Source organism: Anomaloglossus baeobatrachus, chromosome 7 (genome assembly GCF_048569485.1).
Source record: "Anomaloglossus baeobatrachus isolate aAnoBae1 chromosome 7, aAnoBae1.hap1, whole genome shotgun sequence".
NCBI lineage: Eukaryota > Metazoa > Chordata > Amphibia > Anura > Aromobatidae > Anomaloglossus > Anomaloglossus baeobatrachus.
Genome location: NC_134359.1, coordinates 58,596,303 through 58,615,393, shown reverse-complemented (window position 1 = coordinate 58,615,393; position 19,091 = coordinate 58,596,303). Strand labels below are relative to the sequence as shown.

Below are 19,091 nucleotides of genomic sequence, written 5' to 3'. Positions count from 1 at the left end.
TGGAAACCTGCAACATACTGCGCTGCAATATGTGGTCGCCCCTAGGATAGCCAGCATGTGAGGGGTTAATATCTGAAAATTGGGAGAGAATTTGAAACAACAAAATGTAACATTGTAACTGTCATTCAAGTGATCTGGTCAGAGAACCAACTGTGTCCTGCCTTGTGCCATCAGTCCAGGTGGGCAGAATTTGCTGGGCCTAGACTGTAGTGTCACATTAAATACAGCATTGTATATTGTACACACTGGGGATTGTAGAGAATGTAATACACCAAATAGAGCCAACTTCATGAGTACAGTACACTGAGCTGATCATATAGAGATGTACATGATACACAGCTTCATGTCACACTGGTGTCTTCTCGGCTACTTTCACATTAGTAGCACATACAAAAAAAAAATCATTCACTTTAAATAAATTATTAATATTTTTTATCTAATCCATCAGACTCTGAAGACAGGATCCTACAGGGGAATGTGCTGATTGTTTGAGTACAGAGGTTGGGTAGATGAACACAGATTTGCCAAGACAAAGACAGACAAGAGGGTCCTTGTTACTGTTCCCCCATTACAAGCATCTCTGATTCCAAATGTCCTCAGAGTATCTGGTGTGTTCTCACTCCCTGCAGCCAGGCTGCCCAGTGCCTGGTGGAGGATGAGTAGAGGCAGCTCTGCCAGGTGGCAACAGTTGGGTACCAGCCCCCATCACATTGGTGCATATCTGTGCTCCACACATGGAGTCACCATCATCATTTATCACCATCCTCATCAGATTTGTCAAGGCACAGAGCTTCTTCTCTATGTGTTTTTTTTTATAATATTATGTCATGTATGCAGTTTTGATTTGGGGTCCACCAAGGAAAGTTTGGCAGCGGTCAAAATCACATGAGCTGAGGCTGCTGCATGGCTTCTTGGTGGGCTGATGGGTACCAGGAGGTGTAGCTGGGGATGTAAGCAGCTGGGGTCCCAGAAGTGCTCTTTCCAGAAGATGTAGGAGTGTTCCATACTGGGGGGACTGGAGGGGACCCGGCAGATAGTGACCGACCATTAGCTAATGCGCTGCTCTCCAATGCTGAGCCCCCCTGCTTCATCAGCTTCTTGAATTTGGATCTCTTGTTTTGAAACCAGATTTTTACCTGATGGAGAAAATAATCATAATTATGTCATTATGTCATCATCCTATGTAATATCACTGAAAAAAAAGTATCCCTTATATCAAAGGTGGATCACTGAAGCAGGATATAAAACTTCACTTTTTTAAATTGCAACAAATGAACCAACCTACAAAAGGTTATTTTTTCATTTATAGCAATTTAATAAAATTGACTTCTTATATCCTGTATCCTATGTGTATATGTATTATAGAAAATGTGATAGTACACGCAACCAGTAAATAAATATATATATATTTTTATATATATATTTTTTTATATATATATATATATGTAAAAGAAATATATATATATTTCTTTTACATATATATATTATATAAAATAAAAAAAATATATTTATATAAAAGAAAAAAATATAAGAAAAAAATATATTTTTTTTTCTTATAGATATATTTTTTTTCTTTTATATAAATATATATAAATTTATATAAAAGAAAAAAAAAATGTATATATATATATATATCTCAATGTGGAAATCAGCTCCATTGACTGATACCTAGATGTGGTGGCATGCCAATAACTAATTCTATGGCCAGAGTAGAGCTTTTTGCACTAGTGTCAATTCATATATGATGACGGCATTCCCATTGAATCTCCACATTCTAGATATAAACTGTTTGTCATGGTTATATATAAAACGTTTCCATTTCATTTAACCATAGAAAGCCTAACTTTAAATAGGTAACATATATATAGAAATGTAGCCATTTGTAAATAATAATAATAATAATACTAATAAAAATGGCCCATGGTACTTGTAGACAGAACATGGAAATAAGCTGCTAGTGTTTATATATAATATTAAAATAGAACAGGAACAAAAAAAAGGAAGAATGGAGATGTTACATTGTATCTAGAATTGTGATGATGAATATTATTATTAATACAGAGCAGTCATCTATATGTACAGCGCCAGTGATTTTTATTTCATTTGGCAAGCACGTGTAACATACAATTAACAAAATCCCTTTAGTGTCTCCTGTCAAGATAAATTGTTCATATAATTGATTGTCATAAAATACCATCACTTGTACTTAGAAAACTCCACCTTACTTGTATTTAACCGTTTATAAACCTGAATTGAGACATCAACATTTGATATTAAAATTTAGTAAGGATTCCTGCCAGACTCTTGTCTTTCTTCTTTATTCTTAATTTACCCTGGCAATCCCATATGATATAAAAATTTGGTGAACATGGAAGGGCTAAGGTGTTGTAATTTTGATTGATATAAAAATGGCTTATTATGGATGTGTATTTTCTTCAGAGTGGAATGTTTCCATGATTGCTGGAGATGGGAGTAGTTATCTGTGATGTGAAATTCCTGTACTGATACATTATATATAAATGTGTATATTATATTTTATAGCATGTGCTGTTATGTTATATTTAGAGTATTTGTAGGTTCGAAATATTTTGTTGGTAAATATTGAAAAATTCCAAACCAAAGCTGAAAGATTCTGATCAAATTGATCAGTGTGTGACCAGGGAGATGGGAAGGCGATACGAATTAGGGGTGCTAAGGGGTGCCAGTGTGTATGTTTGGGCTGGGTGCCAGTACCTGTGTCTGGGTGAGTCCCAGGGAAGCTGCCAGCTCGGCTCTCTCGGGTAGTGCCAGGTACTGTGTCTGCTGGAACCGCCTATTCAGTGCCTGCAGCTGTAGACTGGAATAGATAGTCCTGGGTTTGCGGATCTTCTTCCCTTTGCCATTGAAGCGCACCTCGCCACCTTCCACCACCGTGCTCTTCTCTGTATCTGCCCCTGCACATGCAATAAACAAAAAAAAAACGCAAACAAATCAGGTAAAGTGCACGGTGACATGCAGACAAAAAAGCAACAGATCACAATAATAAGCTCCAGCAGCCAGTGCAAGTTGTGTTATTTCCAGCATGCTGCAGTTTAGGTTTAATTACCCTTAATTGCATACATTGTTTATAGCGCCACGCAATAAATAATTAGGCAGGGTAATGTGAGCACATCTGGGCTGATGCTGCAATGCACAGAGCCGCTGCGGGGAAGAAGGACTGGGGGTCTCGTGGCAGCAGCATTCACACAATCAGGAAGATAAGAAGACATTGTTACTATGATGGTACTGTACCTGTCTCCTCTAAGCGGCTCTGGCTGAGGCTGGAGCTGTTGGGGTAGGGCTGCACGGTACTGATGTAGGGGTTAGAGGAATGGCTGCTCACCGAATTCACATAGGGGTAACCCAGGGGTCTGGAGAAGGACGAGGCTCCGCTGTACGAGCTGTCGTGCTGGGAGTGCAGGCAGTGCATGGAGTAGTGTCCGTGGGACATGGGGGACGGTGGCATCTGCTGGTTCGGTGGCCCAAACTCCATGAACACCGCCTTCCCTGACACCGGGCTGTTAAGACTTTCTGGCATAGTAGTCATGGTCATTGCTTCTCTCTTCCTTTTGCTGCCTTTATTTTTTTGGGGGGAGATTTTTTTTTTTTCTTTTATGTTTTTTTTTTTTTTTCTTGTATGGATCCCCCCCTTTAAATTTTTCAAAAGGGGGTCCTCCTGCTACAGGAAGGGATCCTAATTTAAAGCAGATCGGATTTTTTCACTTTCCATTCATAAGAAAATGGAGTTTTGCCTCTTTGGGGGAAAAAAGAAAAAAAAAGTCCTAAGCGTGAGGCTGTGAAGAGCTACACAAACTCGCCCAGGAGCTTTGACTCAGCCCGCTTTGCATATTCAGGAGGCGGCGCTGCCCATTGGACGGATGGCTGAATCGGCGCGCTGTGATTGGCTAAGGCGCATCCCGGGCTGTGCGGACTAGGGGAGTGAGCGTGGAAGGAGCGGAGACTTCCCAGTGGCCTGTGCTGTGGATAGAGCCGCGTCCACACCACTAAATCCAGGCACAGTGCGGCGAGACACGCAGCCACGGACGCTACTGATCAGCCCTCATGGCTTATTTTCCCTTCTCCCATATTTTACAATTGCCCAGCTTTGCTGTTCAATAGACCCAACCAGAAACTCCCACACAGCATTTTCCACTCAATTTGTGATCTGAGACAGCAATAATAATTCTGCACAGCACAGTGAGAAAATCTGTCACATCCTGTAAACATGACACACTCTGCAGCACAGACTGGGCCCAAACCAGGACTGGTATGTGTGTGCAATCCCCCTGTGCAAGAGGGTCAGAGAGTGTGTGTGTGTGTGTGTGTGTGTGTGTGTAAGAGGAGCAGGATATGTGCAATCATCCCTATGCAAAGGGGCAGTGTGTGTGGGTGGAATGGGTGCAGTGTGTGGGTGGAAGGGGGCAGTGTGTGCGAGCAATCCTCCCTGTGCAAAGGAGCAGTGTGTGTGCAAGAGGAAGGCAGAGAGAGAGTGTGTGTGTGTGTGTGTGTGTGTATGTGTGTGTGTGTGTGTGTGTGTGTGTGTGCTTGCAAGGGGGCAGTATGTGTGCAATGGGTGCAGTGTGTATGTTTAAGGGGTGGTAATGTGTGTGCAATCCTCCCTGTGGGGGGCAGTGTTTGCATGTGTGCAAAGTGGGCAGTGTGTGTGTGTGTGTGTGTAATCCTCCCTGTGCAAAAGGGCAGTGTGTGTACAAGGGGGTGGGCGGTGTGTGTCCAAGAGGGCAGTATGTGTACAAGGTGGGCAGTGTGTGTACAACCCTCCCTGTGCAGCGTGTTTGTAAAGGGGGGGAGGTTTGGGGGCACTACTATATGCCTACGTCGTTTATTGATATATACCATTAGAGCAAACTCATGAACATATGTACTCTTTATATGCATATATCCACATTATTTGATGCATATTTTTGGCAGCTGCATTATCAGCATATTAATAATGGCGCTTTTTTAATCTTGCTTCAATATATAATAATAATAATATTATTATTAGTATTATACTAATAGTACTACGGTAGTACATAGGACTTGATTCTGGTTCATGCATACATTTATTATTTAGGGTAGTACTATAGGTACTGTGTGTGTGTGTGTGTGTGTGTGTGTGTGTATATATATATATATATATATATATATCACACACACACACATACACACATTATTTATATATATGTATGTATGTATATGTGTGTATATATATATATATATATATATATATACACACATACACACATTATTTATATATATGTATGTGTGTATATATATATATATATATATATATATATATATATATATATATATATACATATACACACACACATACACACACACATTATTTATATATATATATATATATATATATTATAGTGGTGTATATAGAATATAGACTGGCTCTGGTCTCTGGTCTATATATAAAATTATTGGTAGTGGTTGTACTGTGTGTGTGTGTGTATATATATATATATATATATATATATATATATATATATATATATATATATATATATATATATATATATATATATATACACACACATAGATATAGTAAATTTTTGTCTTGTTGTTACAGCTCTTACAACTTACAGTGTATATATATATATGACTGTACGTTTTAGGAGCTGTAACAACAAAACAAAAATTGGCTATATATATATATATATATATATATATATATATATATCTCACTAATGTGAATATATTAGATATAATAGAACGATGGGGCTTCTGTATATGCATAAATTAAGGGATTTTGTACTTACAATGCTATATCTCTTGTAATGAGTTATAGCCATTGAGTTTTGTTACTTATGTATTAGTTGAATTGCAGGATACATATGTCCACCATACACATGGCTTTGGGAGAAGGCTATTGACTCCTGCAGGTTTCTGTGCGCTCTTCTGGGAATATTGCTCCCTGTCCCGGTGTAGGAAGCCCAGGGAGAATCCCCATGACTTTGCAGGGTAATTAGTGAGCTGCTAATGATTCTTCCCTTCATATGGCAGGTCTGGGTCTGACTGTACAATGTGCAGCTGTATATCCCTTTCTGATTCATTTGATTAAATACCAGTCTCAAGTGCTCTGCTCCCCAGCTGAACGGCCTCATTAGCATAACACTGATGTTTAATTTTCATACGCATAATTAGCCATATATTTAACAATAATAGCAACATGCTGCCTTTCACTATTAACCAGCCTGGGATGTGATCCGGCCTTAGGTGAACCTCCTCTATGCACTGCTATCACACTGTAATAATGGGCTCAGGCCATCTGATCACACAACACTTGTGGGATATTGATATCCTAATAATTCAATCTTTATCTTTAAACTGCACTCTGTCTGGCTGATAACACATACAGCTGGAACCTGGCATTGTAAAGACTAGGTGTCACCAGGACAGACACATTAATGTATACAGTCATAGCTAAAGATTGGTCACAAATCACTATGAACAGGTAGCACCATTTCTATGTAATTCTGCTGCTTTATACTGAGAGGGAAAAAAATAAGCCAACTACTGCGTGAAAGGGTTAATAAGTTTGGAATTGAGGAGGGGGGGGCAGGTATTCTCTATATTAGATAACTATCAGCTGGTCACTGCTGTGTCTGTCGTGGCTGGCACCCCCACCAACACCAAGAATCTATTTTAAGGTGCCATAGGGAGTGACATGTGATACCAACATTATTACTTTTTGTATGAAATCATCCCTGCGTAATGACTGAATGATTAACCTGTCTTATTTAACATCGTTGCCAAATAGAGAGGATTCCTCCCAATGCCAAACGAGACATAAGCACAACTAGTTCACAGTGTATCTAATACTGGGGTGTATTTAATCTAAATACCCCCACACCCCCCCTTCCTGAGGCATATGGGTTAAAGTGTGTATACATATTATTTTATTTACATATAAATTATCTGTCTGTCTATCCATCTATCATGAATCCATAGTGTAATCAGTTAATTTTCAAATATAATATATTGGTGAATGTAGTTTTTTTTTGCCTCCCCCACTCATGTATTTCCACTGATGCAGGAAAGCAGTGGTGGGACTACAAGTGTCAGCAGTAATTCTATGAGACCGATGTGTACAGTACTAAAGCCTCAACAATAACTCCACCACATTTTGTCGGTTCACACAAAGCAGACTACATTCACAACACGTTAGAAGTCATTGTAATAAAGCTCAGCTTGTTGTGTACACACATTTCCGTATATTAGCCCCGTTTTAATTAAGTTTTTAAATGTGTATAATAATAAATCGCTGCACCTCCGGGTAATTACTGCACTAACAGCTTGTTACCACAGCAGTGGGTAAAAATCCTCCAGTCTTAAGAAAAGTATCGCTTCTTGGTATATACAACCTGTGTGCAAATAGGGACCTGGCTGGACCTCAGCTAAACTGACACCATAATATGATAATAAGGAATAATAATACAGCTCTGGTTTAAAGTTTGGAAAGAAGAATAGTCCATTAGAAATAGATATATATTGCCAACAATGAAATCCAATTGGCAGACTGCACTTCACTTTATCATCCAGGGTTTATCTATCTATCTATCTATCTATCTATCCATCCATCCATCCATCTATCCATCTCTCTATCTATCTAATATCTATCTGCACATCTAATATCTATTTATCTACTCTAATATTGAGCTTTCTATCATATATATGCATCCATCTAATATCTATCTATATATAATTGTTCTCTTTAGATATTTATTTAGCGGAGAAGGTTAAACATAACACAAAATGTACAATCATATGATAATAAGTAATAATAAAAAAATTGTTTAAAAGAACAGAGAGTCCTCAGTGGTTGATACCTTTTAATGGCTAACTGAAAAGATGGTAATAATTGCAAGCTTTCGAGACTACTCAGGTCTCTTCATCAGGCATGGTATAACACAAAATCTGAAGAGTCACGTATTTATACACAACAGGACTTAGAATAGTGCAGTAAAAAAAAAAAAAAAAAAAAAAAAAAAAAAAAAAAAAGTTATAATCTCTTTTTTTTTTTTTTTTTTTTTTTTTTTTTTTTTTTTTTTTTTTTTACTGCACTATTCTAAGTCCTGTTGTGTATAAATACGTGACTCTTCAGATTTTGTGTTATACCATGCCTGATGAAGAGACCTGAGTAGTCTCGAAAGCTTGCAATTATTACCATCTTTTCAGTTAGCCATTAAAAGGTATCAACCACTGAGGACTCTCTGTTCTTTTAAACAATTTTTTTCTCTACTGGCTAACACGGTACAAAGATATATTTTACTTGTAAGTAATAATAATACATCTCTGGTTTAAAGTTTGGAAACAAGAATAGTCCATTTGAAATAGATATATTATATATTGCCACAATGAAATCCAATTGGCAGAGTGCACTTCACTTTATCATCCAGGGTTTTTATTTCTTTCTATTATCTTTCTATCTATTATCTATCTATCCCTCTAGCTATCTATTATCTATCTATCCCTCTATCTATCTATTATCTATCTATCCCTCTATCTATCTATCTATCTATCTATCTATCTATCCCTCTATTATCTATCTATCTCTCTATCCATTATCTATCCATCTATCTATCCCTCCATCTATCTATCCTTCTATCTATCTATCATCCATCTGCCCATCTAATATCTATTCATCTAATATCTATTTATCTACTCTAATATTGATCTCATATATATGCATCCATCTATCTAATATCTATCCATGTATCTATATATAATTTGTTCTCTTTAGATATTTATCTGGTAGAGGTTAAACATAACACAAAATGTACAATCTTATGTCCTATACTATATACTAAAATTGAAAGAATAAAGTGAAGTGTAAATACCATACTAAATTACATTACATATACAAAATAAAATTGTATTTCAATAGATTCTCTTAAAATGACAAAACATGTAGCGTATGAGAAAGAAGTAAAATGGAGTTAAATTGTGATACATGTGATAGATAGAACGGTAGGTATAAATCTGAATAGGTGTATGTTATGAGAAATATTTCCAATCCCTTGTAGGTTTCTTATGGCATGTACATTATTGTGACGAGTTTTGTGTCCTTTAATGTTAATAAAATAATACTTATACTCCTATGTATAAATCGCCATTAGACTCAGTGCATGAAATGTGTTTCCTGGCTGTTACAGATGCGGTGTAGATCAGCACCAGACTGGTCTCTGTTGTTGGACTGGATCCCAGAGAATGCTTAGTGGTCTGTGTAAGTACAATGTGAATACCAAATTAAAAGTACTTACATTCCGCCAGGCTGATTAGTAGCTGCCTAATTACACACTACAAGCGTCACCTCTACTGCAGCCATTGGTCACACTCCTGCATTGTATGTGCATCATCCTGCTCCTCTGTGTTGTATAATGTTAGATTTTAATTTTCCAAAATGTATATTTACAACACACACACACACACACACACACACACACACACACACACACACACACACAGATTCAGCTTTGCTACATTTCTACATTTGTATACAATACATACACATTATATATATATATATATATATATATATACACATATATATATATTTATATATATATATATATATATATATATATATATACACACACACACACTTACTACATAGATATATCATACACACATACATACATACATACACATACACACAATATGAATATATTTATATATCTAAATATATATATATTAGACCCAGCACAGCAATATTTAATTGCAAAAGGCATTTTATTTCTGTCTGTAGTTGTCACAGTATAATGCACCATTGTATATAGTACAATAAAGGGTGTTTTTGCAGGTCCCTTCGGGATGTATAAAACCTATTGATCATACAGAAATAGAGGTAGGATAGTCCTTTTGTAAATTATATATTTATTCCTATCAGTAACATTGTTGCGTTCATTTTTATGTTCCATATGTGATTTTTGTTTTTAAATATATATTTCATGTTAGATCCATTTCATTCTCCATCCAGCTTCGTCAAGATTTCAGCTCCTTTTGAACCGATTACAATCGTGTGCTCAAACTGGGCCGATCTGAAAGATATTTATTTAGACAATAGAACATTAGCAAAGAGCAAGGGTGGAAAAAAAAAAGATGGAACACAACAAATTAAATCAATACAATGTGCAATGAAATGTTCATAGTAACAGCGAGGGCAGCGCAATTTACGTATAGTTTTACATTTGCAGGAGCGAAATGGTTAACACAATTAATCATTTCTGCAGCACCTTTTCTTATCCATTGATACCGCCGTCCATTTGTCCTTGAGAATCTTAAAATCAGGAGCTCCTTCCATAATAATAGGCTCTGAAATTCAGGAGGAAAGAAAACATTACATTTCTATATATATATAAAAAAGAAATAAAAAATAAAATATAGGGGCTGAGGGGAGGTTTCAGGGGGTAACCGGAGCCACACGGGTCTTTAAACTCATTTGCTTGGTTAACTAATTCAGTAAATATATAATGTAAACAGACATTCCGTGCTGCAGATGTGAAGGATGTAAATTATAACCAGGCAGCGGAGATTAACACTACATTCATCAGCATTCAGGGGATTACTCCCCCACATATCCAGATTAAATACAAATAAATCAATCGCCTGGATGAACATCACCTATAGAACAGTGAGAGCGCTGCAGCTGGCGGGATACAGTGATACAATGTAACCACAACATTCTATCAATAGAACGTTGGGGAGCAGACACCACGCTAGCACTTGTAGTCCCCCAGCAGCTGGAGAGCCACAGGTTGGCTATATTTAGCCTAGAGGTTAATGATGAAGTAAACAGGACACAAGCAGCTGTTAGCCCAGTGTTAGAGGTCACAGGGATCAAGGCTGGTGATTGCCCCCTGGTAAATGTTTACAGCTGTGCCATCTTTAGGGGCTGGGTGCTTGATGAGATGATACCTGCTGAAAGATGGGATGTGAAGCGCATAGGGCATGGGTTTCTGGAGACAGATTGCACCAGGGAACAAGATTATTCTAAATTATTGGGTTTCTGGGTTGATCTTAGGCTGCAGGTGGACTTCAATGTACTAACAGTAATAGACATGTAATGCAATGATACAGCTCCACTACTACTATGGGCTACAAAAGCCTCTGATGCAGTTTGGAATTTGTAGTTATTCAGTGGTTGAAATATTGATATAGACACTAATATATATATATATATATATATATATATATATATATATATATATATATATATATATAAAGAGATATAATTGTGTGTGTGTGAGATATATATATATATATAAAAAGATATAATTGTGTGTGTGTGTGTGTGTATATATATATATATATATATATATATATATATAATGGTATATATTATATAATGGTGTATGTATATATACAAACACTATATATATACACACACACGCATTATATATTATTTATATATAGCTAGATAGATAATGTGTATATAATGTGTGTGTGTGTGTGTGTATATATATATATATATATATATATATATATATATATATATATATATATATATATATATATATATATATATATATACATACATATATATACACACACACACACACATATATACATACATTCTCTCTCTCATGTATATATATATATACACATATACACACACACGCATTTTATATTATTTATATATATATATACACACAGATAGATGTGTATATAATGTATGCATGTGTATATATACACGCATATATGTGTGTGTATATATATATATATATATATATATATATATATATATATATATATATATATATATATATATATATATATACACATACACACACATATACATACACACACACACACACACACACACACACACACACACACACACATATTATATATATACATACACACACGCACTCATAATAAATATATATATATATATATATATATATATATATATATATACACACATACACACACAAACGGACACACATATATACACACATCTATCTATCTATATTTTACACAGTTTCTATTCTGTACATACAATGCACTCTGAGTTGTAGGTTTGCGGAAACATCCTATTCCACCCTTAGAAATACAGGTTTTTTTTGATGCACGGTCATCTCTATCCTAAGAATAATAATTTTATTTCTATAGCACCAACATATTCCGCAGCAGTTTACAAGTCTCTAGTCCTTCTCAGTCGGGGCATGCTGGGAGTTGTAGTTTTTCAGCAGATTGACAGCCAGAGGCTGGGATTTGCTGCCTTTTAATATTTCACTACAATTGGAGTAACATTACCAAAAATCTAATCCAAGGCTTCATGTCTGTGGATACAAAGTACATAATTACATAGTAGCTTTTTTGTTATAAAGTTTACACGTCCACAAGACATGGTATAACGTGTGCAACCCTTGTCTTGTTGTCTTGTTTGTAGTCACATTATTATGCAGAAATTATAACATGGTTATTGAGGACAGCAATTTGTTATGTGTTATTATTAAGAAATAGTAAAGGGGCTGTACTGACCTATAGTAAATGCCATCCCTTCTTCCATTTCCATATTATTAACATTTGCTAGACAAAAATAAAATATTTGTATGTATTAGAACAGAGATTTTTTTTTTACTTAAGATGTTTCTATGACATTTTCTCAGGGAATGCCTATCAAAATAGTGACATTTATTCATTAAAACAGCAAATGCAGCCAGTAATACATTACTGCAACAAGTCACCTTCACCATGTCCGTGTCAATTCAAATGTACAAATCAAACTATTTGTAGAAAATACTTTAATTCACATACAATTTGATTATATATTAGATTATGTATATGGTCTGAAGATGTGTTTTGCAGACTTTATATACTTTAGTTCAGGCTGGAATATTTTATGATTTATGATGAGATTCAGACATGTCTGCCTGTCAAATGCATTTACAGGCACAAGTGTAACGTGAAATACACAATTTTGACACCAGGATAGTTTTACACACAGATTTGTGGCAAAAATGCAGCATTTTTAGATTTTTTTTTTGTGTGTGTATGTGTGACACAAAACTTGATTGTGGACTGAGAGTCAATGAGTATACATGAAAAACTAGGAGCATCCTTTATTCTTCACTTTGAGTTATTGTATGGAACTCTTTCTTCATCTTCTGGATGGACGGTGTGAATATGAAGAAAAGAAAGAAAACTATCCTTTGCACAGGGTTAGCATTGGGCCCTCTTTTTTTTCCCCTTTAAAATCTCTGAGTTGTATTAATGTATAAGAAGACATTGTGGATTAAAAATAGTAAACAAGGTACATGCAAATCAACACTGACAGTGAGTATGACAATCCAGACCTAACAATCTTAAATGGATGAAATATTACCATTGGCTGTGCAGTAACCCGGATACCATGGGAAATACAGTGTCTGTATGTGGTCGGCATGTGAGTAGTCTTTCTTTGTTTTGCGGAGAGGAACTGTTAAAATAAGACGTATTTCTGGCCATAGTCTCCTATATAACAATTACCAGGGGACTTCTACCTGGAATTGATACCATACATCTTCATAACAATGTATCTTCATTTCTCAGAACTCTAAACATTGTTCACACCTTTGGGTGAGTTATGCATATAAAGGTTTGGTGGTTAAATGGCCCATTATCCTTTCTTAGTGCATTTAAAAATGTTTTGCAGCACTGTAGCTCAGATTGTAATATTGGAGTAATATGGCGAAGATTGACGTTAAGTTCCCACGGTGAGCATTTAGTGATTTTTTTTTTTTATGTTGCAGATTTTTCCAAAACATCTCTGGTCCTATTAGCTAAATTAGGTAACTTGTGTTTTTAAATGCATTTTTTTTTATCATACACTTTTATCCTTTTTTTTTGTTTATTAGGTCATATTATGTGTTGGATACTTCCTGTTACTTTACTTAAATAAAACTTTATTGATAGTTATGTGCAGATTACATTCATTTTTGGGTTTCCATTGTGGAAATGCAATAAAAACACACATGCATTTTTTTTTTTCTGTTGATTTTTCTCTTCTCATTCAAGTCTATGAGGAAATCCACAGATAAAATGCGTTTTTACTGTAAGAGACATTGACATGTCGCGGATATCAAATTTGCACAGCAGGTCAAGTTTCTTAGTCTCCACAGCAATATAAAAAGTACAGTGAGGATTAGATTATAGGAATCCTATAAGCTTTGCTGTAATAGTCGCATGTTAACAGAAGAAAGAAAAGAACATTTAATGGGTAAAAAAATGTGACAAACTCTTTATTACCGTAGTAAAAGGTAAAAGAAAAAGGTGCAATTGCAACATGAGGTGGTCCATAAATAGACATAAATCAGACTTATTACAATAAATATATTATGTAAAGTTGTCCAACATGTAACCAATCACACTGCACATAAACAGTAACAATTACATAAAAGATAGAAAAGACACAGACAGAAAAAGCATGGTGGGTATTGCACTTTGCCAGTGCTGAGAATACACTAAACCTCATAGCAAGTGTCCATTGTAAACATATGTTGAAGAGCTGAGAGCAACAATGGCTCAAATGCTGTATTAGTTATTTTATTAATTAGGACACAAAGAAAAAAAGGTTAATACCTACTAAAGTTCCAGAAAAAGTGCAGGATGGAAGACAATTTCTGTGTGAATGAGCCAACGTACGTTTCGCGTGGGTTACAGCAGCTTATTGATGATCTTCCCATGAATAACCATCTATAACCTACGCGAAACATACGTCAGGTCCTCCCATCCTGCACTTTTTCCGACTGGCAGTTTAGTAGGTATTAACTTTTTTCCTATGTGTCCTAATTAATACAATAACTAATACAGCGTTTGAGCCATTGTTGCTCTCAGCTCTTCAACATATGTTTACAATGGACACTTGCTATGAGGTTTCGTGTATTCCCAACGCTGGCAAAGTACAATACCCACCGTGCCTTTTCTGTGTCTTTTCTATTTTTATGCAATTGTTACTGTTTATGTGCAACGTGATTTGTTACATTTTGGACATCTTTACATAAATCAGACTTATTACAATAAATATATTATGCCTATTTATGTACCACCTCATGTTGCAATTGCACCTTTTTCTTTTCCTTTTTACCTGTTACTAATAAAGAATTTGTCACATTTTGTACCCATTAAAACTAATTTTCTTCCTTTTATTAGTACGGTATACTCTGGAGTGGGTTAGGATCTAGTGTTTGCATCAATATGTATGGAAGACCTTATTTGATATAATAAGCCATAGGTTTTTTTTTTTGTTTGTCTAATAGTAATATGTTGCGCTTTATTTTTGCAAAGCCAAAATTCACAAAAAATACACCAAATACTCAATGTGGGAGCTTAAGGCCGCTTTACACGTGGCGATTTATCATGCGATCGCACCTGCCCCCATCGTGTGTGCAGCAAAGTCGGTAACCCCCATCACACGTACTTACCTTCAAAACGACCTTGCTGTGGGCGGCGAACATCCTCTTCTTGAAGGGGGAGGGACGTTCGGCGTCACAGCGACGTCACACAGCGGCCGCCCAATAGAAGCGGAGGGGCGGAGATGAGCGGGATGTAACATTCCGCCCACCTCCTTCCTTACGCACTACCGGCGGGACACAGGTAAGCTGGAGTTCATCGTTCCCGGGGTATCACACGGAGAGATGTGTGCTGCCCCGGGAACAATGAACAACAGGCGCGCAGAAGGACTTTCGATTTTTTGAAAATAAGAGACGTGTCAACGAGCAACGATAAGATGAGTAATTTTGCTCATTCACAGTCGCTCGCAGCTGTCACACGCTGCGATATCTCTAACGATGCCGGATGTGCGTCACTAACGACGTGACCCCGACGACATATCGTTCGATATAGCGTAGTGTGTAACGGGCCCTTTAGCCTTATAGAAGCTTTATTTCCATGCTGTGGACATTGAATTGATAGACGTAAGGAGGAGTTTACATAGCTTAGCCCATAAGGTGAATATACGATCTCATGGTGACGTCCTATCCAACTATAGGAATACTTTGGAGTGAATCCAAATAGAATATTCTACGGCAGAAATGAGCAAAAATGCGTGACTGCAAAATATAAAGTTTTTAATATTTGCTAAAAGCTAAATATAATGTATAGTCAAATACAATACCCTTCTTTTCCTCCGGTCTATAAATAATTTGTTGCATTTGCCTTTAGTGCAGAGATCACGTCCTCCTTTGTCCCACATACCTCATCTTTGTTTGGTGTGGTCTATAAAGCGATCCCTCTTGTTATATTAATTAATTCTGGAATTACCTTTGTTAAAAAATATTATGGAAAAGTAGTATACCCTTGAATTCATCAAGACAGGCGATTTTCTGTCTTGATAAATCGGGATAAATAATTGAAGAATAAATGAAAAACAATGAAATATAACTGGATAACTAATATAAAGAAAGTCTTTATTAGAAAAAGAAAAGAAAAAAAAAAATCAGAGTTCTGGAGGGTGTAGATCACTTGGTGTAGAAGTTGGAAAGTTCTTAAGATGCAGAACTCGCGAGATGCTGGAAACATGACATGGAGCCACCTTCACTTGACGTCCAAAGGAGCAGCATATCCCCCGTCACAGGTAATCCCAATACAGAACATTTAGTACAACACTTCACTGAAAAGAGAAGCTACTGGAGCAACCATTACCTGCACTTCAGTAGGGCCGGGGTCACACTGGGGTAGAGCATCCAATGGGAGAGGTAATGATACTCGGCTTGAGCTGTGCTGCAAGCGGGATCCGAGTATCTCACATGCAAGAATCTAAGCACAATTTCTCCATTTCCAGTCTCTGTGTATACTGGACTATACTGGGATGTTTTACATGCACCCATAGACTTATATGGCTGCGCATGATTCGAGAAACGCGGCCAATCGCAGCATGCAGCAATATTTTTCTCATGCCAAATCGGCATTGAAACCCCCCTTTCCCCGTTGATTGCCACTGCTCCATAGCCAACATCCGATTTATATGCAAATGTGTGCGAGCCCTAATACAGGCATTTTACCAGTGCAATGCCCCTTCTGATTGGCTGATACTTCCAGTCAATCACACGTGCAATATCTCATTACTTTTTACGGTAGGACCCAGGAATGAGCATATGTTGAAAATATAGTACATGGGGCCCCGGTAACATGAGAATGCACTGCGTACAGATTGTACTGTGTTTTTCCAATAATAATCCCTCCCCCAAAAATAATCCCTAGTCACGGTTCAATAATAAAGTGTCCATGCAGCAAAAAAAGTTAAAGAATCCTGCAGGGCACTTAATTATAGAAAGTAGACACCCCAAAATAGAGAATACAGAAGACCCCTCACTCATACTCACCAGACACCGAATGGGAGGACCTGTAGTGGAACGTATCAAGGAATCGTGATGGAATGGGCGCGCGCGCGCACACACACACACATCGTAAACCCACAAACATCAGATCCCACACCCACACCACATCCAATGATACCAATTACTTCTGGCCAGCAGGTGAAGCACATAGAAGACCTGAGGTGGAACGTATTGATGTGTACCACTGCAGAGTCCTCCATTCATTCCACCGCAGGTCCTCGTGGTCTACTGCACTGCGTCCCATCTTCCCTCTACTGCCAGCTGTAAGCAATCAGTATCACCGGATGTGGCAAGTGAGTGTGTGTGTGCCACCTAATGTGAGTATTAGTATTAGGCTACGCTCACACGACCATATATCTCGCATTGCACTCGCACCAATGTTATTCAGTGAGGCAGAGCAGTTGGTCAGCTTTTATCGCATCCAAATTCTGGATGAGCGAAAAGTCGCAACATACTGCGACTGTCTGCCGAAATCGTGCGAGACTCGCCAGTATAAGTCAATAGGTGGGAAAAAAAAATGGGACGTCACACGGACCATCCTAGTGATGTCCGTTTTTATGGATACATTACTACCATGTAGCACAAAACACCTTCCACCACTGATTGGCAGCATTCTGTGTATCCTGGACATAGGCAGAAAGCTACCAATCAGTGGTGTGAAAGTGGTTATACGGAGCTCCGCATTCAGAGAACTGCTATATCTTCAGCAGATAAAACAGTGAATAGTATGAGAATGACAGCAAGCAGTTAAGTGACACATCGCTGGAATCAGGGTCTCTGTCCCAACATTTTGCTGCTCTCAGATGGGGGTAGCAAAAACCTGGTGACAGCTTCTCTTTAACCCCTTAACGCAGATTGACATAACTGTATATTGGAGCTGTGGTCCTTCTGTGTGGAGGCTGAGCAGTAGATGCATGCTATGTTACATAGTCGGCATCTATCTCTAAATGTTGCTATCAATCTCCAACAGCAGCATTGTAATGGAGCGGTTGTTGTCACGCACTGGTTCCCATTGGCCTCCCTCCACGAGATTGTGGGGGACCCTTGGTTTACTATGTCATCCTGGAGCCTGAACAGCCAGGCCCTCACCACTGCAATCTTGGTACTCCTGTAGACAGAGCTCCATAGGAAACTGGGACGTATTATATACAGTACAGCAATACAATGGTATTATACCAGTGTTACCCCAAAAATAAGACAGCGTCTTGTATTATTTTTTGCTCAGACTGAAAGACGTGCTAAGGCTTACTTTCAGGGGATGTATTATATTTTCTAATGAACAACATTCCACATTTATTACTGAAAATAAATAAACCAACATTTATTCAAATCTAATCATGTTATCACATTCTGGAACATCAACATTTTGTGTTACTCCTATTACTGGTTCAGATGCACATTTTCTTATCTGATCTGCTATTCTCATGGTGCAGAACCAGTCCTATAGTGGTGGGTACAGACCATATTCACACAGCTTTAAATTACCTGCTTACATTTTTTATTATTCTGTGTATTTCTAAGTTTACCTCCAAAAGAAAGCAGACACCCCCTAAAAGAATTGCAATAACTTGACGTCAAACAATTAAAGTTGGCAAGTGAATGGGCTCTCACATACAAATCTGCGCTGTGGTCAGGTCTCCCTGCGTTTTACAGCGGTTGGCTCCCCCTGGTGACTGGAAACAGTATCATGTGCGTGGAGTGATACTGGTACATGAAGTGTATGTAAGAGCTGCAGTGCAG

General features: G+C 37.3%; 2 protein-coding genes across 5 annotated transcripts in view; both read right to left on the bottom strand.

Annotated features, from left to right (window-relative positions):
* The window catches only part of DLX1 (distal-less homeobox 1), a 4,110-nt gene extending 339 nt beyond the window's left edge, over positions 1–3,771 (bottom strand). The window contains exons 1-3 of one of the 2 annotated variants that reach the window (XM_075318869.1): positions 3,271–3,771; positions 2,734–2,933; positions 1–1,136 (exon numbers count right to left, since the gene is read on the bottom strand). The exon at positions 1–1,136 is cut by the window's left edge and continues 339 nt beyond it. In XM_075318869.1, coding sequence (XP_075174984.1) covers positions 882–1,136; positions 2,734–2,933; positions 3,271–3,571 — 756 coding nt within the window. In that variant the 5' untranslated portion in view covers positions 3,572–3,771 and the 3' untranslated portion in view covers positions 1–881. The remainder of the gene's footprint in view (positions 1,137–2,733; positions 2,934–3,270) is intronic. The other variant, XM_075318870.1, reaches the window with a different exon arrangement.
* A 5,986-nt stretch (positions 3,772–9,757) lies between these two features.
* METAP1D (methionyl aminopeptidase type 1D, mitochondrial) overlaps positions 9,758–19,091 on the bottom strand; it is a 247,847-nt gene continuing 238,513 nt past the window's right edge. For all 3 annotated transcript variants that reach the window (XM_075318866.1, XM_075318867.1, XM_075318868.1), the window contains 3 exons: positions 12,517–12,564; positions 10,266–10,344; positions 9,758–10,070 (listed from right to left, as the gene is read on the bottom strand). In XM_075318866.1, coding sequence (XP_075174981.1) covers positions 9,995–10,070; positions 10,266–10,344; positions 12,517–12,564 — 203 coding nt within the window. In that variant the 3' untranslated portion in view covers positions 9,758–9,994. The remainder of the gene's footprint in view (positions 10,071–10,265; positions 10,345–12,516; positions 12,565–19,091) is intronic.